The 26,662-nt window shown below is 46.2% G+C and overlaps 1 protein-coding gene across 1 annotated transcript; it reads left to right on the forward strand.

The window, feature by feature from the left end:
• Positions 1 to 96: 96 nt before the first annotated feature.
• Positions 97 to 25,036, forward strand: ndel1b (nudE neurodevelopment protein 1-like 1b). Its single transcript, XM_052512461.1, has 9 exons — positions 97 to 229; positions 5,017 to 5,113; positions 15,320 to 15,473; positions 18,608 to 18,756; positions 21,593 to 21,729; positions 22,533 to 22,706; positions 23,117 to 23,214; positions 23,444 to 23,610; positions 23,863 to 25,036. Exons 2-9 carry the CDS (start codon positions 5,028 to 5,030, stop codon positions 23,951 to 23,953), a joined length of 1,056 nt encoding a protein of 351 aa, XP_052368421.1. The 5' UTR covers positions 97 to 229; positions 5,017 to 5,027; the 3' UTR covers positions 23,954 to 25,036.
• The last annotated feature ends 1,626 nt before the right edge of the window (positions 25,037 to 26,662 follow it).

Raw genomic sequence — 26,662 nt, forward strand, 5'->3', positions numbered from 1 at the left:
GTCACCTTGTGGTCAGGACGAGGCAAATCAGAGCTCCAACCCTGGAGCGTCACATTTTACGTACGTATGATTTCATCACGTGCCACCGCGCCGGAAGTTACGTTACTTCCGAGAGTCGCGTTGGCGTTTTCTAAACACAGACAGACATTTCGATGAAGACAGTCCAGGTCAGAAGATGTGGCGACTGTAACTGAATCTGGATCCAGACACACGGATTGGACATGCCCAGGTTAAGGACATTGATTTACATATTTACGTTGGTTACTTTACCAAAAGCTAGCTAGCTGGTTAACCTGTGTTTTCGACTTGAGCAGGCTTTGAACGACGAGCAGCCAGCGGCTCACCAAACCAGTGACAGCTGAAAATAGGTTGTTGAACTTGCCGTTTGGTGCCATGTTAGTTCGTCTTGCTAGCTAATCATTGTGTATTTGATTTAGCGACACTGGTGTTGACGAGCTAATGGTTTCCTTTTCTGGCTTACTAGTTACACATGTTTTACTGTGTGGAAACAAACAGTCAGTATCAGACATGTTGTGTTGTCTAGTGGTGGTTAAATATGACAAGCAAAAAAAGCCGGTTTACTAGTAACGTTACCAGCCGGTGTCATCCCTGGAACCAGTTAGAGGTGATTAACGTTAGGACTGAGTGATTACCGGTCTCGTTGCCTGTGGATACCACGTCCTATTTATTCTGCCTCACCTTGTCCCTCACTGACCTGACCGTACATGGTCAGCCGACTACTGTAAACGAAATACAGTTGATCTTAGCTAATGTAATAATGTGGCATTTAGCCTAGAATGTTTCTTTCCACCAAATATTCAGGGAATGTAAATGTTGTTTATCATCATAGGGGTGGATGTGTCTTAATTGTACATAGAGTAAGAATTTCACCTAAAATTGTCGCTACAGCTTTGTTCTGTGGCCTCTTAAGCTGCTGCTGTGAAAGCCAATGTATTGATGCCAGCCGGTAGCCACATGCAGTTAGCTAGTATAAAAACGGTCTTAAGATCTCTACCAAATAAGGCATTCCCCAGGGTCTCACAACCACTGTACCTCTGAGACTGGATGTCACAACAGGGAGTATGTCTGGTCTGCTGCACAGCCTGCCTACTATACACACTGCTACACACAGCGGAGCCCTGAACCCTCAAATAGCCTGTCCCAGACCTCTGGTGGAAGTGGGAGGATTTTTAGTTTCCTGGAAATAACGTAACTCACAGAGAATTTGGTGTGAGCCCGCGTAGTGCGTCAGCCACTCTCACTCTGAGTAAACAGCCAGACAGAGAGATGTCATCTGCATCAGAGGGAAAGAGGAAGCCAAGAGGAGAGTGGACATTAAAACCACAGACTCCACTACCTTCCTCTTTTGGCTAGTTAGCCTGCCCTGTTCTAAACCATGGGTAAATATAACCAGATGGTCCCTCTGCTGTTGGCTTGGTAGTAAAGTCTACATACTGTGGCCCAAATGGTACCCTATTCTCTATATAGTGTGCTTCTTTTGACCAGGGCTTCACTGCTCTGGTCAAAAGTAGTGCACTTAATAGTGAGTAGGTTGCCATTTGGGACACGGGCCCACGTGTTCTGCACACCAGGATGCCACCCAACATGCCTGCACTGGAATGGGTACAAAAACAGAGAGAAAAAACATCTGTCTACCTTTTCCTGAAGCTGAGTCTTCTGTGCTGAAAATCACTGTCAGTGAGTGAACCTGGTATTGTCTTTCATATCCTGGTTTGTTGTTTGTGAATGAGCACAAAACACGACTGCCAGCTGAGTGTAACCTAAAGATTTGTCTTATTTATCACCATGGAAACAACAGCTAGTCTGTTATTGAGACTCACATTCCAGTCTTTTGCTTCTCTGTGATAAAGGGATGAATGGAGAGACTTGTGTTTTAATGGAGAGACTTGTGTTTTCAAACCTTCCTCTCTCATAGCTCCGACTGAGATTTCACCTCAGTGGACGTGTTGTTCACGTGGTAGCCTAATAACATTACATCATGTTGGCTATACTATCATTAGCCCAGTTCAGCTAAGTATAGCTAACATCATGTTGGCTATACTATCATTAGCCCAGTTCAGCTAAGTATAGCTAACATCATGTTGGCTATACTATCATTAGCCCAGTTCAGCTAAGTATAGCTAACATCATGTTGGCTATACTATCATTAGCCCAGTTCAGCTAAGTATAGCTAACATCATGTTGGCTATACTATCATTAGCCCAGTTCAGCTAAGTATAGCTAACATCATGTTGGCTATACTATCATTAGCCCAGTTCAGCTAAGTATAGCTAATATGATGATCTATCATTAGCCTATGTTCATCATGTTAGCTATACTATCATTAGCCTAGTTCAGCTAAGGTCATCATGTTAGCTATACTATCATTAGCCTAGTTCAGCTAAGTCATCAGTTAACTAGTTGGTCCTTCTGATCTATAGAGCATTAGCCTATGTTCATCGGGACCACCCATGTTAGCTATGCACACATGACTGTAGTCCTAGTTCAGCTAAATGGTCACAGTTTATTAGCTATACTATCATTAGCCTAGTTCAGCTAAGGTCATCATGTTAGCTATACTATCATTAGCCTAGTTCATCTAGTATCTTAGACTAGGCTATGTTGACAGTATCAAAACCAAGCCTAGTCTAAGATACTAGCTGAACTAGTATTGGTTTTGTCAACATATACTAGTTCAGATAGTATCTTAGACTAGGCTATGTTGACAATATCAAAACCAAGCCTAGTTCAGCAAGTAGAAGTGATGTTACGACACAGTTTCCTCAGTGAGTCCCAGTAGAAGTGATGTAACGACACAGTTTCCTCAGTGAGTCCCAGTAGTAGTGGTGTAACGACACAGTTTCCTCAGTGAGTCCCAGTAGTAGTGGTGTAAAGACACAGTTTCCTCAGTGAGTCCCAGTAGTAGTGGTGTAAAGACACAGTTTCCTGAGTGAGTCCCAGTAGTAGTGGTGTAACGACACAGTTTCCTCAGTGAGTCCCAGTAGTAGTGGTGTAACGACACAGTTTCCTCAGTGAGTCCCAGTAGTAGTGGTGTAACGACACAGTTTCCTCAGTGAGTCCCAGTAGTAGTGGTGTAACGACACAGTTTCCTGAGTGAGTCCCAGTAGTAGTGGTGTAACGACACAGTTTCCTCAGTGAGTCCCAGTAGTAGTGGTGTAACGACACAGTTTCCTCAGTGAGTCCCAGTAGTAGTGGTGTAACGACACAGTTTCCTCAGTGAGTCCCAGTAGTAGTGGTGTAACGACACAGTTTCCTGAGTCCCAGTGAGTCCCAGTAGTAGTGGTGTAATGACAGTTTCCTCAGTGAGTCCCAGTAGTAGTGGTGTAACGACACAGTTTCCTGAGTGAGTCCCAGTAGTAGTGGTGTAACGACACAGTTTCCTGAGTGAGTCCCAGTAGTAGTGGTGTAATGACACAGTTTCCTGAGCTGCATAACACACACATGCTCTGCACACCACACCATACCATACATACACCTAGAGTAATGTGAGAGAGAACAGCTTTTCTCCCTTTGACCCCATGATCTGACCAAATTCACATAGAAATGTGAGTTGTAGATCTGTCATTCCCGTTGAAAGCAAGTCTAAGAAGCAGTGGGTCTGTTCTATCTGTGCTATTTCTATGCTTCCCTTTCTGCATTTTACTTTATGCGTATTTTACTTTAGGTTCTGGACACCAGCTTCAACTAGCCGTATATACAATATTTTAGCTTACAGAAAATATATTTCACAGCGGTTTAGACAGAACAATTATTCTCTACACAATGACTGCTTGTTTTGTCACATAAACTGAAATTAGGAAAACTATTAGAATTTTAGCAACCAGGAAGTGGAGGAGCGATTTCTGCACAGTGTAACTTTAGAGTGCAGGTGTTGGGACGGGTTGAAGCGACTGACCCGTGCATGCTGGAGATCCCTCTAAACCAGAGATGATCACTAGTAGCCTTGCCTATTCCTGGAGCCACTGGGAGGGCTGGGGGACTCCCTGCTGTTCAACCTCACTCGGCACACACACACATACTGGACCAAACAGACGTGTGGGGGTTTAATCACAGGGTAGACATCCTCCCTCTGAGGTGGCTTTGGCCCAACCACAGCTTCATTCATAACATTGCTGCTCAGGATTTTCACACTACTTCTGTTCCATGTGTTTATGATTGATGAAGCTTTTTGAGAACATGTCCAGTCCGCTGTGGCCCATGTAAAACAAAGAGTGTTAGATGTTTTAATGAGGAGGCCCTGGTCTGTATGAAGGGGTTCTGGGGGGCCTGCTGGGGGCATCCTACATCTCCTCACTGAGGAGTTGGTCTACCAAATGGCTGGTTGTCACCCAGGTGTTGCTGCTGGGTCAGTGTATCAGGCCTTTGTTGTTAGAAGAGATGTGGAGGGAGGCTGAATTGAAGTCAGTGGGTCTTGAATAACTGTGATGACAGCCAGGCCTCCTGACAGACAGCCAGCCAGGCCTCCTGACAGACAGCCAGCCAGGCCTCCTGACAGACAGCCAGCCAGGCCTCCTGACAGACAGCCAGCCAGGCCTCCTGACAGACAGCCAGCCAGGCCTCCTGACAGACAGCCAGCCAGGCCTCCTGACAGACAGCCAGCCAGGCCTCCTGACAGACAGCCAGCCAGGCCTCCTGACAGACAGCCAGCCAGGCCTCCTGACAGACAGCCAGCCAGGCCTCCTGAGAGACAGCCAGCCAGGCCTCCTGAGAGACAGCCAGCCAGGCCTCCTGAGAGACAGCCAGCCAGGCCTCCTGAGAGACAGCCAGCCAGGCCTCCTGAGAGACAGCCAGCCAGGCCTCCTGAGAGACAGCCAGCCAGGCCGCCTGACTCCAGACAGTACTTTTTTTATTTTTTATTTTTGCAATGAATTAGTCTGCTACTTGGGTAAGAATAAACCCAATGTTAGGTTTTCTGCCATTCAAATGTTTCTACCTACTTTCAGGATACGTCTGTCTTTAACTAGCTTCAGGTGATCATGTTGTTCTCCTCTTCAGGTTGTTCTACCATGGACACAGACATGATACCAACATTCACTTCAAAAGACCAGGAGATTGACTACTGGAAGGCCTCATCCCTCAAGTATAAGAACAGGTAGGTTCATGTCAACTGATCTAGGCTACTCAGAGCACATTTAACAAAATCATTGATTGATTTCTACATGGTTAAACATTGAGTTTCAGAGGATTAGACTCAGCAGTTTGTCATTGTATCGGTTGAACTACTCTCCTCTACATACATGTTCCACATTGAAACTCAAGCTAGACTTCTCAGTAATATAATTATACATGACCAGAACAGCACATGGCTTGCTCTCGGCTCTGTTACATAAACCAAGGCTTTTATGTTTGCTCATAACGCTGGAAGATGAACAACAGGGTTATGTCATAACAGTCATGTGATCATCTGACACATGACCTGTTCCTCTATAGGCCTTTGTTATTAACGTTACCATCGACACAGGAAGCAATGGATTCACTGGCCTGGATTAGGCCGAGTTAGTTTAGGCCTAGTTGTTCTTAGTGCTGGGTAGTCATCATTAGTGCACACCGTAGCAAAACGTGTTGTAATGGAAAACATTTTGCAAGGAACATTAGCATTTCTTATTGTGCTGGTTCAGGTAGTAGCCGACCTCCCTGTTTCAGTCCCTTTTCTTCCTTTTGGTTTCTATTGAATATGACTGGTGTCACTTTTACAGATATCCTATATCCAGCAGGGTGTTCTAGAACACACACAGCCTATGTCCAGCAGGGTGTTCTAGAACACACACAGCCTATATCCAGCAGGGTGTTCTAGAACACACACAGCCTATATCCAGCAGGGTGTTCTAGAACACACACAGCCTATATCCAGCAGGGTGTTCTAGAACACACACAGCCTATATCCAGCGGGGTGTTCTAGAACACACACAGCCTATATCCAGCAGGGTGTTCTAGAACACACACAGCCTATATCCAGCAGGGTGTTCTAGAACACACACAGCCTATATCCAGCAGGGTGTTCTAGAACACACACAGCCTATATCCAGCAGGGTGTTCTAGAACACACACAGCCTATATCCAGCAGGGTGTTCTAGAACACACACAGCCTATATCCAGCAGGGTGTTCTAGAACACACACAGCCTATATATCTAGAACACACACAGCCTATATCCAGCAGGGTGTTCTAGAACACACACAGCCTATATCCAGCAGGGTGTTCTAGAACACACACAGCCTATATCCAGCAGGGTGTTCTAGAACACACACAGCCTATATCCAGCAGGGTGTTCTAGAACACACACAGCTATATCCAGCAGGGTGTTCTAGAACACACACAGCCTATATCCAGCAGGGTGTTCTAGAACACACACAGCCTATATCCAGCAGGGTGGGTGTTCTAGAACACACACAGCCTATATCCAGCAGGGTGTTCTAGAACACACACAGCCTATATAGGGTGTTCTAGAACACACACAGCCTATATCCGGCAGGGTGTTCTATATCCGGCAGGGTGTTCTAGAACACACAGCCTATATCCGGCAGGGTGTTCTAGAACACTCACAGCCTATATTCGGCAGGGTGTTCTAGAACACACACAGCCTATATCCGGCAGGGTGTTCTAGAACACACACAGCCTATATCCGGCAGGGTGTTCTAGAACACACACAGCCTATATCCGGCAGGGTGTTCGAGAACACACACAGGGTGTTCTAGAACACACACAGCCTATATCCGGGGGTGTTCTAGAACACACACAGCCTATATCCGGCAGGGTGTTCTAGAACACACACAGCCTATATCCAGCGGGGTGTTCTAGAACACACACAGCCTATATCCAGCAGGGTGTTCTAGAACACACACAGCCTATATCCGGCAGGGTGTTCTAGAACACACAGCCTATATCCGGCAGGGTGTTCTAGAACACACACAGCCTATATCCTGCAGTGTTCTAGGGTGTTCTAGAACACACAGCCTATATCCTGCAGGGTGTTCTTTTGTTCTAGAACACACAGCCTATATCAGACGGGGTGTTCTAGAACACACACAGCCTATATCCGGCGGGGTGTTCTAGAACACACACATATATCCGGGGTGTACTAGAACACACACAGGTGTTCTAGAACACACACAGCCTATATCCTGCAGGGTGTTCTAGAACACACACAGCCTATATCCTGCAGGGTGTTCTAGAACACACACAGCCTATATCCGGCAGGGTGTTCTAGAACACACACAGCCTATAGAGGGTGTTCTCGAACACACACACAGCCTATATCCAGCGGGGTGTTCTAGAAGAATGAATCTTTCTTTTTGTGACAGACCTATAGACCCTTCCTTCCTTCTATAGGGATTGAACAGACTAGAGTAATATATTATGTCATAGATGAGACCGCTAAGATCAGTGGAGTGAACACACACACACACACACACACACACACACACACACACACACACACACAAACAGCTTTGTACTGACTGCAATCCCTCAGCTTTGCATCAAACACGTTTAGATCCTCTGTTACATAATGGCAAGACACACACTACCAAGTTTCTCAAACTCTGTTACTCAGCATGATATAGTCCTACAGTATTAACTCTGTTACTAGATCAACATGATATAGGTCTACAGTATTAACTCTGTTACTAGATCAACATGATATAGTCCTACAGTATTAACTCTGTTACTAGATCAACATGATATAGGTCTACAGTATTAACTCTGTTACTAGATCAACATGATATAGTCCTACAGTATTAACTCTGTTACTAGATCAACATGATATAGGTCTACAGTATTAACTCTGTTACTAGATCAACATGATATAGGTCTACAGTATTAACTCTGTTACTAGATCAACATGATATAGGTCTACAGTATTAACTCTGTTACTAGATCAACATGATATAGGTCTACAGTATTAACTCTGTTACTAGATCAACATGATATAGGTCTACAGTATTAACTCTGTTACTAGATCAACATGATATAGATCTACAGTATTAACTCTGTTACTAGATCAACATGATATAGGTCTACAGTATTAACTCTGTTACTAGATCAACATGATATAGGTCTACAGTATTAACTCTGTTACTAGATCAACATGATATAGGTCTACAGTATTAACTCTGTTACTAGATCAACATGATATAGGTCTACAGTATTAACTCTGTTACTAGATCAACATGATATAGGTCTACAGTATTAACTCTGTTACTAGATCAACATGATATAGGTCTACAGTATTAACTCTGTTACTAGATCAACATGATACAGGTCTACAGTATTAACTCTGTTACTAGATCAACATGATACAGGTCTACAGTATTAACTCTGTTACTAGATCAACATGATATAGGTCTACAGTATTAACTCTGTTACTAGATCAACATGATACAGGTCTACAGTATTAACTCTGTTACTAGATCAACATGATACAGGTCTACAGTCCTGCACATGTTCAAGTGGTTGTTTTCCCAGGCTCTGTAGAGCCTGACCCTGTCAGTGTTGACACAACACATTCTAGAGTATTGGCCTAGTGTGTGTTCATGAGGACGCTACACACACACACAATAACACACACACACGCTAACACACACACAATAACACACACACACAACAACACACACACATAACAATAACACACACACACACAATAACACACACACACACACACACACACACACACACAATAACACAATAACACAATAACACACACAATAACACACACACACACACACAATAACACACACACACAATAACACACACACACAATAACACAATAACACACACACAATAACACACACACACACACAAACACACACAATAACACACACACACACACACACAATAACACACAAATAATTTTATATTCTAACTTACGCCTATTTAACACATACACATAACATGTGCGCTATGCACACACATGTACACATGGATTTTGTATTGTAGAGTAGTGAACTGAGTGAACACACTTACTTTGTAATGTGATGTTTTATTGTATATAATTGCCTTAATGTTGCTGGACCCCAGGAAGAGCTGCTGCCTTGGCAGGAACTAACGGGGATCCATAATAAACCCCAGGAAGAGTAGCTGCTGCCTTGGCAGGAAGTAATGGGGATCCATAATAAACCCCAGGAAGAGTAGATGTTGCCTTGGCAGGAACTAATGAGGATCCATAATAAACCCCAGGAAGAGTAGATGCTGCCTTGGCAGGAACTAATGGGGATCCATAATAAACCCCAGGAAGAGTAGATGCTGCCTTGGCACTAATGAGGATCCATAATAAACCCCAGGAAGAGTAGATGCTGCCTTGGCAGGATCTAATGGGGATCCATAATAAACCCCAGGAAGAGTAGATGCTGCCTTGGCACTAATGAGGATCCATAATAAACCCCAGGAAGAGTAGATGCTGCCTTGGCAGGAACTAATGAGGATCCATAATAAACCCCAGGAAGAGTAGCTGCTGCCTTGGCAGGAAGTAATGGGGATCCATAATAAACCCCACGAAGAGTAGATGCTGCCTTGGCAGGAACTAATGAGGATCCGTAATAAACCCCAGGAAGAGTAGATGCTGCCTTGGCAGGAACTAATGGGGATCTGTAATAAACCCCAGGAAGAGTAGATTCTGCCTTGGCACTAATGAGGATCCATAATAAACCCCAGGAAGAGTAGATGCTGCCTTGGCACTAATGAGGATCCATAATAAACCCCAGGAAGAGTAGATGCTGCCTTGGCAGGAACTAATGAGGATCCATAATAAACCCCAGGAAGAGTAGCTGCTGCCTTGGCAGGAAGTAATGGGGATCCATAATAAACCCCAGGAAGAGTAGATGCTGCCTTGGCACTAATGAGGATCCATAATAAACCCCAGGAAGAGTAGATGCTGCCTTGGCAGGAACTAATGAGGATCCATAATAAACCCCAGGAAGAGTAGCTGCTGCCTTGGCAGGAACTAATGAGGATCCATAATAAACCCCAGGAAGAGTAGCTGCTGCCTTGGCAGGAAGTAATGGGGATCCATAATAAACCCCAGGAAGAGTAGATGCTGCCTTGGCCTAATGAGGATCCATAATAAACCCCAGGAAGAGTAGATGCTGCCTTGGCAGGATCTAATGGGGATCCATAATAAACCCCAGGAAGAGTAGATGCTGCCTTGGCACTAATGAGGATCCATAATAAACCCCAGGAAGAGTAGATGCTGCCTTGGCAGGAACTAATGGGGATCCATAATAAACCCCAGGAAGAGTAGATGCTGCCTTGGCACTAATGAGGATCCATAATAAACCCCAGGAAGAGTACATGCTGCCTTGGCAGGAACTAATGAGGATCCATAATAAACCCCAGGAAGAGTAGATGCTGCCTTGGCACTAATGAGGATCCATAATAAACCCCAGGAAGAGTAGATGCTGCCTTGGCACTAATGAGGATCCATAATAAACCCCAGGAAGAGTAGATGCTGCCTTGGCAGGAACTAATGGGGATCCATAATAAACCCCAGGAAGAGTAGCTGCTGCCTTGGCAGGAACTAATGAGGATCCATAATAAACCCCAGGAAGAGTAGATGCTGCCTTGGCAGGAACTAATGGGGATCTGTAATAAACCCCAGGAAGAGTATATTCTGCCTTGGCACTAATGAGGATCCATAATAAACCCCAGGAAGAGTAGATGCTGCCTTGGCACTAATGAGGATCCATAATAAACCCCAGGAAGAGTAGATGCTGCCTTGGCAGGAAGTAATGGGGATCCATAATAAACCCCAGGAAGAGTAGCTGCTGCCTTGGCAGGAAGTAATGGGGATCCATAATAAACCCCAGGAAGAGTAGATGCTGCCTTGGCACTAATGAGGATCCATAATAAACCCCAGGAAGAGTAGATGCTGCCTTGGCAGGAACTAATGAGGATCCATAATAAACCCCAGGAAGAGTAGCTGCTGCCTTGGCAGGAACTAATGAGGATCCGTAATAAACCCCAGGAAGAGTAGCTGCTGCCTTGGCAGGAAGTAATGGGGATCAGTAATAAACCCCAGGAAGAGTAGATGCTGCCTTGGCACTAATGAGGATCCATAATAAACCCCAGGAAGAGTAGATGCTGCCTTGGCACTAATGAGGATCCATAATAAACCCCAGGAAGAGTAGATGCTGCCTTGGCAGGAAGTAATGGGGATCCATAATAAACCCCAGGAAGAGTAGCTGCTGCCTTGGCAGGAAGTAATGGGGATCCATAATAAACCCCAGGAAGAGTAGATGCTGCCTTGGCAGGAACTAATGAGGATCCATAATAAACCCCAGGAAGAGTAGCTGCTGCCTTGGCAGGAACTAATGAGGATCCATAATAAACCCCAGGAAGAGTAGCTGCTGCCTTGGCAGGAAGTAATGGGGATCTGTAATAAACCCCAGGAAGAGTAGCTGCTGCCTTGACAGGAAGTAATGAGGATCCGTAATAAACCCCAGGAAGAGTAGATGCTGCCTTGACAGGAAGTAATAAGGATCCATAATAAATATAAATACTTGTTTGTACACCGTGGTATTTTGGCCATATTGTCTGAAAACAGTGATGTTGTCAGAGCCAGAGGGAAGGTAAGCCAAGTCATTCCAGTCAGAGACATAGTTGAACAGGGCTGCTCTGCGGCCAAACTGGCCATGTGTGCTGATGGTACTGTAACTAGGTGTGTTTTTGGTGTGGTAACTGTGTGTGGTAACTGTGTGTGCTGATGGTACTGTAACTAGGTGTGTTTTTGGTGTGGTAACTGTGTGTGGTAACTGTGTGTGGTGATGGTACTGTAACTAGGTGTGTTTTTGGTGTGGTAACTGTGTGCTGATGGTACTGTAACTAGGTGTGTTTTTGGTGTGGTAACTATGTGTGCTGATGGTACTGTAACTAGGTGTGTTTTTGGTGTGGTAACTGTGTGTGGTGATGGTACTGTAACTAGGTGTGTTTTTGGTGTGGTAACTGTGTGTGGTAACTGTGTGCTGATGGTACTGTAACTAGGTGTGTTTTTGGTGTGGTAACTGTGTGTGCTGATGGTACTGTAACTAGGTGTGTTTTTGGTGTGGTAACTGTGTGTGCTGATGGTACTGTAACTAGGTGTGTTTTTGGTGTGGTAACTGTGTGTGCTGATGGTACTGTAACTAGGTGTGTTTTTGGTGTGGTAACTGTGTGTGCTGATGGTACTGTAACTAGGTGTGTTTTTGGTGTGGTAACTGTGTGTGCTGATGGTACTGTAACTAGGTGTGTTTTTGGTGTGGTAACTGTGTGTGCTGATGGTACTGTAACTAGGTGTGTTTTTGGTGTGGTAACTGTGTGTGCTGATGGTACTGTAACTATGTGTGTTTTTGGTGTGGTAACTGTGTGTGGTAACTGTGTGCGGTAACTATGTGTGTTTCTGGTACGATAACGATGTGTGGAATGAGCAGGGAAACCCAGTGAGGCCAAGGATGGAGCAGTGGCTGCCGGTTAACTGACCCCAGAGCTGTCGAACCCTGTTACTGTGTGTGTGTCACTCAGACCTTTTCTGTTCAAGTCATCCCTGGTCAGTGGAACTATGTATCTGTAGCCTGGTCCCAGATCTGTTTGTGCGATCATCTCAACTCCTTGTCATGCCAAACAGTGGTCCTTTGTAGCTCAGTTGGTAGAGCATGGCACCTGTAATGCCACGGTAGTGGGTTTGATTCCTGGGACCACCCATATGTACAATATATGCACACATGACTGTAAGTCACTTTAAGAGAAGTGTCTGCTAAATGGCATGTTATTATTTTACATCACAGACAGATCGTGGTCCAGGCTAACATACAGTGGGGCAAAAAAAAGTATTTAGTCAGCCACCAATTGTGCAAGTTCTCCCACTTAAAAAGATTAGAGAGGCCTGTAATTTTCATCATAGGTACACTTCAACTATGACAGACAAAATGAGAGAAAGAAATCCAGAAAATCAAATTGTAGGATTTTTAATGAATTTATTTGCAAATTATGGTGGAAAATAAGTATTTGGTCACCTACAAACAAGCAAGATTTCTGGCTCTCACAGACCTGTAACTTCTTCTTTAAGAGGCTCCTCTGTCCTCCACTCGTTACCTGTATTAATGGCACCTGTTTGAACTTGTTATCAGTATAAAAGACACCTGTCCACAACCTCAAACAGTCACACTCCAAACTCCACTATGGCCAAGACCAAAGAGCTGTCAAAGGACACCAGAAACAAAATTGTAGACCTGCACCAGGCTGGGAAGACTGAATCTGCAATAGGTACGCAGCTTGGTTTAAAGAAATCATCTGTGGGAGCAATTATTAGGAAATGGAAGACATACAAGACCACTGATAATCTCCCTCGATCTAGGGCTCCACACAAAATCTCACACCATGAGGTCAAAATGATCACAAGAACAGTGAGCAAAAATCCCAGAACCACACGGGGGGACCTAGTGAATGACCTGCAGAGAGCTGGGACCAAAGTAACAAAGCCTACCATCAGTAACACACTACGCCGCCAGAGACTCAAATCCTGCAGTGCCAGACGTGTCCCCCTGCTTAAGACAGTACATGTCCAGGCCTGTCTGAAGTTTGCTAGAGAGCATTTGGATGATCCAGAAGAAGATTGGGAGAATGTCATACGGTCAGATGAAATGAAAATATAACTTTTTGGTTAAAAACTCAACTCGTCGTATTTGGAGGACAAAGAATGCTGAGTTGCATCCAAAGAACACCATACCTACTGTGAAGCGTGGGGGTGGAAACATCATGCTTTGGGGCTGTTTTTCTGCAAAGGGACCAGGACGACTGATCCGTGTAAAGGAAAGAATGAATGGGGCCATGTATCGTGAGATTTTGAGTGAAAACCTCATTCCATCAGCATGGGTATTGAAGATGAAACGTGGCTGGGTCTTTCAGCATGACAATGATCCCAAACACACCGCCCGGGCAACGAAGGAGTGGCTTCGTAAGAAGCATTTCAAGGTCCTGGAGTGGCCGAGCCAGTCTCCAGATCTCAACCCCATAGAAAATCTTTGGAGGGAGTTGAAAGTCCGTGTTGCCCCACAACAGCCCCAAAACATCACTGCTCTAGAGGAGATCTGCATGGAGGAATAGGCCAAAATACCAGCAACAGTGTGTGAAAACCTTGTGAAGACTTACAGAAAACATTTGCCCTTTGTCATTGCCAACAAAGGGTATGTAACAAAGTATTGAGAAACTTTTGTTATTGACCAAATACTTATTTTTCCACCATAATTTGCAAATAAATTCATTAAAAATCCTACAATGTGATTTTCTGGATTTTTTTTCTTCTCATTTTGTCTGTGATAGTTGAAGTGTACCTATGATGGAAATTACAGGCCTCTCTCATCTTTTTAAGTGGGAGAACTTGCACAATTGGTGGCTGACTAAATACAGTGGGGCAAAAAAGTATCTGGCTACCAGGTTAGTATACCATGCCCTAGGTTCTCACACTTTAACCAACCATTCTAATTCAATTCAGTGGAGCCACCTGACTGAATGAATGGCATGGAAAGTCTGCATTCATTCAGCTCTAGCATGGCGTTGGCCTTTGTCATGACAGATGAGTCAGGAGCCATGCAGGACCATTCTAGTTGCATTACATTTATGACCAGACAGATAGTAAAGTCTAGATGTTTTATGTCTATGGACAGACAGATGATTGACTGATATACAGCCACATGGGACAAGAGAAAGTGCTATGCTACAATCCAGGAGTCCAGACCTTTCAGCTAGGCCCATCTGTAGATATTACTGGACGGTATTACTACGTTGTATCTAGCACATACTGTGTGGTTCAGCAAGTCTGGACACAGTCCAGTGAGTCTGAATATAGACTGACTACAGACTGGACTCAGGTCTGATAGAGCTTAATGACAGAGCCAGTACCTGGAGCTGCTGGAGTTTCAGGGGAGACCGTGTGGTAGTGTGTGTAACAGTCTGGTCTCTCCCGTGTCTTCCTCAGTTACCATGAGGCCCAGGAGGAGCTGCTGGAGAGACCGTGTGGTAGTGTGTGTAACAGTCTGGTCTCTCCCGTGTCTTCCTCAGTTACCATGAGGCCCAGGAGGAGCTGCTGGAGAGACCGTGTGGTAGTGTGTGTAACAGTCTGGTCTCTCCTGTGTCTTCCTCAGTTACCATGAGGCCCAGGAGGAGCTGCTGGAGGACCGTGTGGTAGTGTGTGGTAACAGTGTCTTCCTCAGTTACCAGTTAACAGTCTGGTCTCTCCCGTGTCTTCCTCAGTTACCATGAGGCCCAGGAGGAGCTGCTGGAGAGACCGTGTGGTAGTGTGTGTAACAGTCTGGTCTCTCCCGTGTCTTCCTCAGTTACCATGAGGCCCAGGAGGAGCTGCTGGAGTTCCAGGAAGGGAGCAGAGAGCTGGAGGCAGAGTTAGAGGCCCAGCTAGGACAGGCTGAACACCGTCTCAGAGACCTGCACACAGAGAACCAAAGACTGAAGAGCGAGTTGGACAACCTCAAGGTAACATACGCAGGAACACAGACACACACACACACACAGACAGAGGGGTTAGAACCAAACACTGAAGTGCGAGCTGGATAACCTCAAGGTAAATGTTGTACCTCTTGGTGTTGGAATTTAACAAATATGTGGAAGGGTTGGGGATTCGGCTCGGCAAACACTGTTCCTGTGGATTCGGCTCGGCAAACACTGTTCCTGGGGATTCGGCTCGGCAAACACTGTTCCTGTGGATTCGGCTCGGCAAACACTGTTCCTGAGGATTCGGCTCGGCAAACACTTCCTGTGGATTCGGCTCGGCAAACACTGTTCCTGTGGATTCGGCTCGGCAAACACTGTTCCTGACGATTCGGCTCGGCAAACACTGTTCCTGACGATTCGGCTCGGCAAACACTGTTCCTGACGATTCGGCTCGGCAAACACTGTTCCTGACGATTCGGCTCGGCAAACACTGTTCCTGACGATTCGGCTCGGCAAACACTGTTCCTGACGATTCGGCTCGGCAAACACTGTTCCTGACGATTCGGCTCGGCAAACACTGTTCCTGACGATTCGGCTCGGCAAACACTGTTCCTGACGATTCGGCTCGGCAAACACTGTTCCTGAGGATTCGGCTCAGCAAACACTGTTCCTGACGATTCGGCTCGGCAAACACTGTTCCTGACGATTCGGCTCGGCAAACACTGGATTACGGTTCCCGGAACATCCGTTAACGTCACCCATTCACCAGGGACTGAAACAGGGATCAACAACTACATCTGGATGTCAGAGTAAAGCCACACCCCTGGATGCCCCTGCTGCCTGCCAGAGAGAGAGAGAGCTGCATGTGTTGGCAGGCTTGTCCAGCAGTTCCATGCTCTGGGCCCCGGCAGTCCAGCAGTTCCATGCTCTGGGCCCCGGCAGTCCAGCAGTTCCATGCTCTGGGCCCCGGCAGTCCAGCAGTTCCATGCTCTGGGCCCCGGCAGTCCAGCAGTTCCATGCTCTGGGCCCCGGCAGTCCAGCAGTTCCATGCTCTGGGCCCCGGCAGTCAGCAGTGTACTGTAATAGGATGGCAGCAGGATCAATAGGAGAAAATAGACAACTAGGGGGATCATGTTTAACCCACACTGCTAATTCCTAGCCAGTATCACTGGTTAGATCACTAGTGCTAGCCAGGTAGGGCTTAGATCACTAGTGCTAGCCAGCAGTAAGATCACTAGTGCTAGCCAGGGCTGGTAAGATCACTAGTCCTAGCAGTTCCATGCTTAGATCACTAGTGCTAGCCAGGTAGATCGCTGCTTAGATCACTAGTGCTAGCCAGGTAGATCGCTGCTTAGATCACTAGTGCTAGCCAGGTAGATCGCTGCATAGATCACTAGTGCTAGCCAGGTAGATCGCTGCTTAGATCACTAGTGCTAGCTCAGAGCTATAAGCAGGTCTATATGTTGTCTGAATGTTCTCTCTCTCTCCCTGTAGGAGAAGTTGGAGCAGCAGTATTCCCAGAGCTATAAGCAGGTCTATATGTTGTCTAATGTTCCCTCACAGCCTGTAGGAGAATTGGAGCAGCAGTATTCAGCCAGGTCACTATAAGCCAGGTCACTCACTAGTGCACAGTGAATATTCTCTCTCTTCTCCCTGTTAGAGAAGTTGCAGTAGCCATGTCACTATAGGTCACTGGTTAGATCACTAGTGCCAGAGCCAGGTCTATAGAATGTTCTCTCTCTCTCACCTGTAGGAGAACTAGCAGCCAGTATATCTCAGAGTGCTAGCAGGTCTGGTCTGAATGTTCTAGATCTCTCCCAGGAGAAGTTGGAGCATCAGTACAGTGCCCATGCTATAAGAGGTCACTATATAGCCAGTTGCTGAAGGTCACTAGATCACTAGTGCTAGCCAGGTAGATCGCTGAGCTATAAGAGGTCACTAGTGCTAGTTCTAGATCGCTGCTTAGATCACTAGTGCTAGCCAGGTAGGAGCCAATGGAGCTAGTATAGCACAGTATTCTCAGAGCTATAAGAGAGGTCACTATATCACACAGTGCTAGCCTATAGGTAGACTAACACAGCCAAGAGGCTATATAGCAGGTCTATATAACACAGTTGTCTGAAGATCACTAGTGCTCTCCCAGGTAGATCGCTGCTAACACAGCTATAAGAGGTCACTGGTGCTAGCTCTCTCTCTCCCTGTAGGAGAAGTTAGAGCAGCAGTATTCTGCTATAGAGGTCATATGTTGTCTGAATGTTCTCCAGGGAGAATCAGCATTATTCCCAGAGCTATAAGCAGGTCTACTCTCCCTGTAGGAGAAGTTGGAGCACAGTATTCCCAGAGCCAGGTCTATATGTTGTCTGATTCTCTCTCTCCCTCACTAGTGCTAGCCAGAGTAGAGGTCTATATGTTGTCTGAATTTCTCACTAGTCTCCTAGCCAGGTAGATCAGTATTCCCAGAGCTATAAGAGGTCTATATGTTGTCTGAATGTTGCTAGCCAGGAAGTTGGAGCAGCAGTATTCTCAGAGCTATAAGCAGGTCTATATGTTGTCTGAATGTTCTCTCTCTCTCCCTGTAGGAGAAGTTGGAGCAGCAGTATTCTCAGAGCTATAAGCAGGTCTCCATGTTGTCTGAATGTTCTCTCTCTCTCCCTGTAGGAGAAGTTGGAGCAGCAGTATTCCCAGAGCTATAAGCAGGTCTATATGTTGTCTGAATGTTCTCTCTCTCCCTGTAGGAGAAGTTGGAGCAGCAGTATTCCCAGAGCTATAAGAGGTCTACTAGTGTCTGAAGCCAGGTAGAGTCACTGAGCACCGTCAACTACCTTCTAACACAGAGCTATAGCAGGTCACTAGTTAACACTGAATGCCAGGTAGAGGTCACTATATCACAGCAGCAGTATAACACCCAGAGCTATAAGCAGGTCACTATGTTGCCTGAAGCCAGGTAGGTCACTATATACCAGCAGTATTCCCAGAGCTATAAGCAGGTCTATATGTTGTCTGAAGTCTCTCTCTCTCCCTGTAGGAGTCACTATTGGAGTACAGTATTCTAACAGAGCTATAAGCAGGTCTATAGAATGTTACTAACACAGCCAAGAGGTCACTAGTGCAGTATTACTAACAGAGCTATAAGCAGGTCTATATGTTGTCTGAATGTTCTCTCTCTCTCCCTGTAGGAGAAGTTGGAGCAGCAGTATTCCCAGAGCTATAAGCAGGTCTCCATGTTAGAGGATGACCTGGGACAGACCAGAGGAATCAAGGAACAGCTGCATAAATATGTCAGAGAACTGGAGCAGGTCAACGATGACCTGGAGAGAGCCAAGAGGTCACTATATACCACAGTACAACTAACCTTACTAACACAGCCAAGAGGTCACTATATACCACAGTACAACTAACCTTACTAACACAGCCAAGAGGTCACTATATACCACAGTACAACTAACCTTACTAACACAGCCAAGAGGTCACTATATACCACCGTACAACTAACCTTACTAACACAGCCAAGAGGTCACTATATACCACAGTACAACTAACCTTACTAACACAGCCAAGAGGTCACTATATACCACAGTACAACTAACCTTACTAACACAGCCAAGAGGTCACTATATACCACCGTACAACTAACCTTACTAACACAGCCAAGAGGTCACTATATACCACAGTACAACTAACCTTACTAACACAGCCAAGAGGTAACGTAGCCAAACTTACTAACACAGCCAAGAGGTCAGGTCACTATATACCACAGTACAACTAACCTTACTAACACAGCCAAGAGGTCACTATATACCACAGTACAACTAACCTTACTAACACAGCCAAGAGGTCACTATATACCACCGTACAACTAACCTTACTAACACAGCCAAGAGGTCACTATATACCACAGTACAACTAACCTTACTAACACAGCCAAGAGGTCACTATATACCACCGTACAACTAACCTTACTAACACAGCCAAGAGGTCACTATATACCACAGTACAACTAACCTTACTAACACAGCCAAGAGGTCACTATATACCACAGTACAACTAACCTTACTAACACAGCCAAGAGGTCACTATATACCACAGTACAACTAACCTTACTAACACAGCCAAGAGGTCACTATATACCACAGTACAACTAACCTTACTAACACAGCCAAGAGGTCACTATATACCACTAGTAACACAGCCAAGAGGTCACAACTAACCTTACTAACACAGCCAAGAGGTCACTATATACCACAGTACAACAACTAACCTTACTAACACAGCCAAGAGGTCACTATATACCAGCCAGTACAACTACCACAGTACAACTAAACTAACCTTACTAACACAGCCAAGAGGTCACTATATACCACAGTACAACTACAACTAACCTTACTAACACAGCCAAGAGGTCACTATATACCACAGTACAACTAAACTAACCTTACTAACACAGCCAAGAGGTCACTATATACCACAGTACAACTAAACTAACCTTACTAACACAGCCAAGAGGTCACTATATACCACAGTACAACTAACCTTACTAACACAGCCAAGAGGTCACTATATACCACAGTACAACTAAACTAACACAGCCAAGAGGTACTAATACAGCCAAGAGGTCACTATATACCACAGTACAACTAAACTAACCTTACTAACACAGCCAAGAGGTCACTATATACCACAGTACAACTAACACTAACCTTACTAACACAGCCAAGAGGTCACTATATACCATACCACCGTACAACTAAACTAACCTTACTAACACAGCCAAGCCAAGAGGTCACTATATACTAACACAGCCAAGAGGTACAACTAAACTAACCTTACTAACACAGCCAAGAGGTCACTATATACCACAGTACAACTAAACTAACCTTACTAACACAGCCAAGAGGTCACTATATACCACAGTACAACTAAACTAACCTTACTAACACAGCCAAGAGGTCACTATATACCACCAGTCACAACTAAACTAACCTTACTAACACAGCCAAGAGGTCACTATATACCACAGTACAACTAACCTTACTAACACAGCCAAGAGGTCACTATATACCACAGCTAACCTTACTAACACAGCCAAGAGGTCACTATATACCACCGTACTAAACTAACCTTACTAACACAGCCAAGAGGTCACTATATACCACAGTACTAAACTAACCTTACTAACACAGCCAAGAGGTCACTATATACCACAGTACAACTAACCTTACTAACACAGCCAAGAGGTCACTATATACCACAGTACAACTAAACTAACCTTACTAACACAGCCAAGAGGTCACTATATACCACAGTACAACTAACCTTACTAACACAGCCAAGAGGTCACTATATACCAGGTCACTAACCTTACTAACACAGCCAAGAGGTCACTATATACCACAGTACAACTAACCTTACTAACACAGCCAAGAGGTCACTATATACCACAGTAACACAGCCAAGAGGTCACTATATAAACTAACCTTACTAACACAGCCAAGAGGTCACTATATACCACCGTACAACTAAACTAACCTTACTAACACAGCCAAGAGGTCACTATATACCACAGTACAACTAACCTTACTAACACAGCCAAGAGGTCACTATATACCACCGTACAACTAAACTAACCTTACTAACACAGCCAAGAGGTCACTATATACCACAGTACAACTAAACTAACCTTACTAACACAGCCAAGAGGTCACTATATACCACAGTACAACTAAACTAACCTTACTAACACAGCCAAGAGGTCACTATATACCACAGTACAACTAAACTAACCTTACTAACACAGCCAAGAGGTCACTATATACCACAGTACAACTAAACTAACCTTACTAACACAGCCAAGAGGTCACTATATACCACAGTACAACTAAACTAACCTTACTAACACAGCCGTTCAACTGTTTTACTTGAGTGTTTAGGCCTCGGTTGTAGGCTAAGTGGATGCTGGCTGGTAGCTGTGCCTCAGTATCAGAACGTATTGGTCACATACACATATTTAGCAGGTGTCATTGTGGGCGTAGTGAAATGCTTGTGTTGAGTGTTACTCCACTCAGTGTTAACCCAGTTATCCAACCCACACAGATAGGGTACATTCTTCACCTACTTCTGCTACTAACCGTTGTCCATCACAACTCCTCTCCTCCCTCCCTCAGGACGACCATCGTATCTCTGGAGGACTTTGAGGGTCGTCTGAACCAGGCTATAGAGAGGAATGCCTTCCTGGAGAGTGAGCTGGATGAGAAGGAGTCTCTACTGGTCTCAGTACAGCGACTAAAGGATGAAGCCAGAGGTATGAAGACATGAAACGCCTCCCTCTGTCTCAGACCTCCCCTTTCTGTTATGTCTAATACTGCTGTATTAAGTCAGGGGATGAGAAGGAGTCTCTACTGGTCTCAGTACAGTGGTTTGGATGGGGATGTCCCCCCTGACTCCCTGACCCCCTGACTCCCTGACCCCCTGACCCCCTGTTCCCCCCTGACTCCCCTGTCCCCCCTGACTCCCTGTCCCCCCTAACTCCCTGTCCCCCCTAACTCCCTGTCCCCCCTAACTCCCTGTCCCCCCTAACTCCCTGTCCCCCCTAACTCCCTGTCCCCCTAACTCCCTGTCCCCTAACTAACTGCCCCCTGTCCCCCCTAACTCCCTCCCCCTAACTCCCTGTCCCCCTAACTCCCTGTCCCCCTGGAACTCCCTGTCCCCCTAACTCCCTGTCCCCCTAACTCCCTGCCCCCTGGAGACTCCCTGATGAGAAGGACTCCCTGTCCCCCTAACTCCCTGTCCCCCTAACTCCCCCTAACTCCCTGTCCCCCCTAACTCCCCTGTCCCCCTGACTCCCTGTCCCCCCTGATCCCTGTCCCCCCCCTGACTCCCCCCTAACTCCCCCTAACTCCCTGTCCCCCTGAACTGACTCCCCCCCTCTCCCCTAACTCCCTCCCTGTCCCCCTGTCCCCCTGTCCCTGTCCCCCTAACTCCCTGGGGACTCCCTGTCCTCCCCCTGACTCCCTGTCCCCCTGACTCCCCCCCCCCCCCTAACCCCTGTCCCCCTGACTCCCCTGTCCCCTCCCTAACTCCCTCATGTCTATCTGCCCCCCCCAGACCTGAGACAGGAGATGGTGGTGAGGGAGAGGACTGCAGACAGGATGTCAGCCCCCAGCTCTCCTACCCTGGACATGGACAAGCTGGACTCTGCTGTCCAGGCCTCCCTGTCCCTGCCTGTCACCCCTGTAGGGAAGGGCATGGACCACCCGTTCATCAACCCTAAATCATCAGGTAGGTCAACAGCCGTGTCTTCTAACAGACCTGGGTGGAAATAGTGTTCCATTTCTGTCAAATACTTTGTGCTTTATTGAGCTTGCTGGGTCTAATGGAATCCATGGGAGAGTCTCAACAGTCCCTCCAGGCAGTCTCAATGAAATGCTCAGTGTTCTGAAAGTATATAAATACTATTTGAACCCAGGTCTGTTATTTAGTTTCTTCACTTTTGGAGCTGTACCTCCAATGTGAAACAGTTTCTAGATATCTGTCATGTGCTAAACATCCTCTCCTCTCTCTCTCTCCTCTCTCCTCTCCTCTCTCTCTCCTCTCCTCTCCTCTCCTCTCCTCTCCTCTCCTCTCCTCTCCTCTCCTCTCCTCTCCTCTCCTCTCCTCTCCTCTCCTCTCCTCTTCCTCTCCCTCTACAGTGTTAACAAATGGCTGTGCGCCTGGCGGCTCACCTCTGACCCCATCAGCAAGAATCTCTGCTCTTAATATCGTTGGGGACCTTCTTAGAAAAGTGGGGGTAAATATCAGTTTTGTTTCTTGTAGTAATGTTTTCCATGTATCCATCCTCTGAAGCTAATGTTGACGACAAAACATTATGGTATGAATGAACCCAACAGTTTGGCTTCCGTCTCCTCTCCTCTCTTGACAGCAGAGTATATTGGAATGGTGTCTGTGACCTGAATTAAAGGTTACAACAGAATCCACAGCTTGTGATTAGTCTTAATGTCGGCCGTGTCTGTCCTTAGGCGCTGGAGTCCAAGCTAGCTGCATGTAGGAACTTTGCCAAGGACCAGGCGGTGAGGAAAACCTACTCCACGTCGTCCAGCAACATGATCACTGGGAACGGAAACCTCATCAACAGCAACGCCACCAAGTTCTCTCACTCACTACACACCACCTACTACGACAAAACGTGAGTGGTTCTGTCTCTCTCGCAGGAGTGTTCCTACTGGTCCATCTATCTCTCTGCTTGACTTCCTGTCTGCAGTGTTGGTGTGACTCACTCCGAGACCGTAGAAGTGACAGGCTGAATGAACTCTGTCCCATTTTGAATCAGAGTTGGTGTTACCAGAGTATGTAGAGACAAACGGCTTTCTATTTGATATTGTGAATGAACTAACTTCTGTCTTCTTGTTTTCTCTCTGTCTGGTGTTGTCCCCTACAGGGCTGTGAATGGACTGGACCCCAGCACCCTGAGTGCCCTGACGGCACCCCGGACTGTCTCCCCTCCTGGCATGCTGCCTCTCACCGTTTAGCATGGCCCCCACCTCTGTACAAGCTCCCCGCAGAACAAGGTTACCCTCATCCTTCACCCCAAACCCCCCCCCACACCAAATCTCTGTACAACTCCTGTACGCCCCGCAGAACACTGAGAGGAGAGAACACTTGAAGAACCGTTACTGTGTGTGTGTGTGTGTGTGTGTGTAGGAGAGACACTTGACTGAATGATTGAAAAGGCCTCACTCACCTATGAGTGGGTGGGGTAGGATGCTGGGTGTGTTTGTGTGTATTTAACATACAGGCACATGCCTCTGCCTGAGCTGTTCTTTGCTCATGTGGATGATGTGTTGATGACCTCTGTGCTCTGGAGTGTCTCCATTTTGGCTCCATCAGTTTATCAGTTTCACTCTATAACAGCTATATAACAGCAACTGTACCTGACAAAGGTCCCCAACGGACTGCAGCTTCCTTCCTCGTAACCTTTTATTTACTTCTCTGAATGAATTGCACAATTACAAATAATTTATATTTACAGTGTTGTATTTAAAAAAAATGAAAGGGGACTTTTTGCAAAGTGAGATGATTTGATCATTACTGTATGTATGCTTTAAGATGCAATATTTCCTGTTTGTTTGTGTGTTATGTTATGGGGTCAGATGGAGTTGATGACCCTTAACCTCCATGTACCGAAGAATGACTGAATGAATGTTTACTGTGTTCAGGCTGTGATCAGAACCATGTTCACTTATTGGGCTGCATCTCAATAGTCCAGTTAATAGCCTCATCTCCTTCCTCTCAATAGTCCAGTTAATAGCCTCATCTCCTTCCTCTCAATAGTCCAGTTAATAGCCTCATCTCCTCATCTCCTTCCTCTCAATAGCCCAGTTAATAGCCTCATCTCCTCATCTCCTTCCTCTCAATAGCCCAGTTAATAGCCTCATCTCCTCATCTCCTTCCTCTCAATAGTCCAGTTAATAGCCTCATCTCCTCGTCTCCTTCCTCTCAATAGTCCAGTTAATAGCCTCATCTCCTCATCTCCTTCCTCTCAATAGTCCAGTTAATAGCCTCATCTCCTCATCTCCTTCCTCTCAATAGTCCAGTTAATAGCCTCATCTCCTTCCTCTCAATAGTCCAGTTAATAGCCTCATCTCTCCTCTCAATAGTCCTAGCCTTCCTCTCAATAGTCCAGTTAATAGCCTCATCTCCTCTCCTTCCTCTCAATAGTCCAGTTAATAGCCTCATCTCCTTCTTCTCAATAGTCCAGTTAATAGCCTCATCTCCTTCCTCTCAATAGTCCAGTTAATAGCCTCATCTCCTTCCTCTCAATAGTCCAGTTAATAGCCTCATCTCCTCATCTCCTTCCTCTCAATAGTCCAGTTAATAGCCTCATCTCCTCATCTCCTTCCTCTCAATAGTCCAGTTAATAGCCTCATCTCCTTCCTCTCAATAGTCCAGTTAATAGCCTCATCTCCTCATCTCCTTCCTCTCAATAGTCCAGTTAATAGCCTCATCTCCTCATTTCCTTCCTCTCAATAGCCCAGTTAATAGCCTCATCTCCTCATCTCCTTCCTCTCAATAGCCCAGTTAATAGCCTCGTCTCCTTCCTCTCAATAGCCCAGTTAATAGCCTCGTCTCCTCCCTCTCAGTAGCCCAGTTAATAGCCTCGTCTCCCCCCTCTCAGTAGCCCAGTTAATAGCCTCGTCTCCTCCCTCTCAGTAGCCCAGTTAATAGCCTCGTCTCCTCCCTCTCAGTAGCCCAGTTAATAGCCTCGTCTCCTCCCTCTCAGTAGCCCAGTTAATAGCCTCGTCTCCTCCCTCTCAGTAGCCCAGTTAATAGCCTCGTCTCCTCCCTCTCAGTAGCCCAGTTAATAGCCTCGTCTCCTCCCTCTCAGTAGCCCAGTTAATAGCCTCGTCTCCTCCCTCTCAGTAGCCCAGTTAATAGCCTCGTCTCCTCCCTCTCAGTAGCCCAGTTAATAGCCTCGTCTCCTCCCTCTCAGTAGCCCAGTTAATAGCCTCGTCCCTCTCAGTAGCCCAGTTAATAGCCTCGTCCCTCTCAGTAGCCCAGTTAATAGCCTCGTCCCTCTCAGTAGCCCAGTTAATAGCCTCGTCCCTCTCAGTAGCCCAGTTAATAGCCTCGTCTCGTCCCTCTCAGTAGCCCAGTTAATAGCCTCGTCTCCTCCCTCTCAGTAGCCCAGTTAATAGCCTCGTCTCCTCCCTCTCAGTAGCCCAGTTAATAGCCTCGTCTCGTCCCTCTCAGTAGCCCAGTTAATAGCCTCGTCTCCTCCCTCTCAGTAGCCCAGTTAATAGCCTCGTCTCCTCCCTCTCAGTAGCCCAGTTAATAGCCTCGTCTCGTCCCTCTCAGTAGCCCAGTTAATAGCCTCGTCTCCTCCCTCTCAGTAGCCCAGTTAATAGCCTCTCTGGAGAGAATGATAGCCCAGTTAATAGCCTCATGGATGATCCCTCTCAGTAGCCCAGTTAATAGCCTCGTCTCCTCCCTCTCAGTAGCCCAGTTAATAGCCAAGTCCCTCTCAGTAGCCCAGTTAATAGCCTCGTCCCTCTCAGTAGCCCAGTTAATAGCCTCGTCTCCTCCTCTCAGTAGCCCAGTTAATAGCCAGTTAATAGCCTCGTCTCCCTCTCAGTAGCCCACCCTGGCTGGTGATGTTCAGGGGAAGACTCCTTAATAGCCTGTTCAGAGAATGACTCCCTCTCAGTAAGCCCAGTTAGCCCAGAAATAGCCTAATTCCC

The sequence above is a fragment of the Oncorhynchus keta genome, unplaced genomic scaffold (genome assembly GCF_023373465.1).
Source record: "Oncorhynchus keta strain PuntledgeMale-10-30-2019 unplaced genomic scaffold, Oket_V2 Un_contig_8444_pilon_pilon, whole genome shotgun sequence".
Classification (NCBI taxonomy): domain Eukaryota; kingdom Metazoa; phylum Chordata; class Actinopteri; order Salmoniformes; family Salmonidae; genus Oncorhynchus; species Oncorhynchus keta.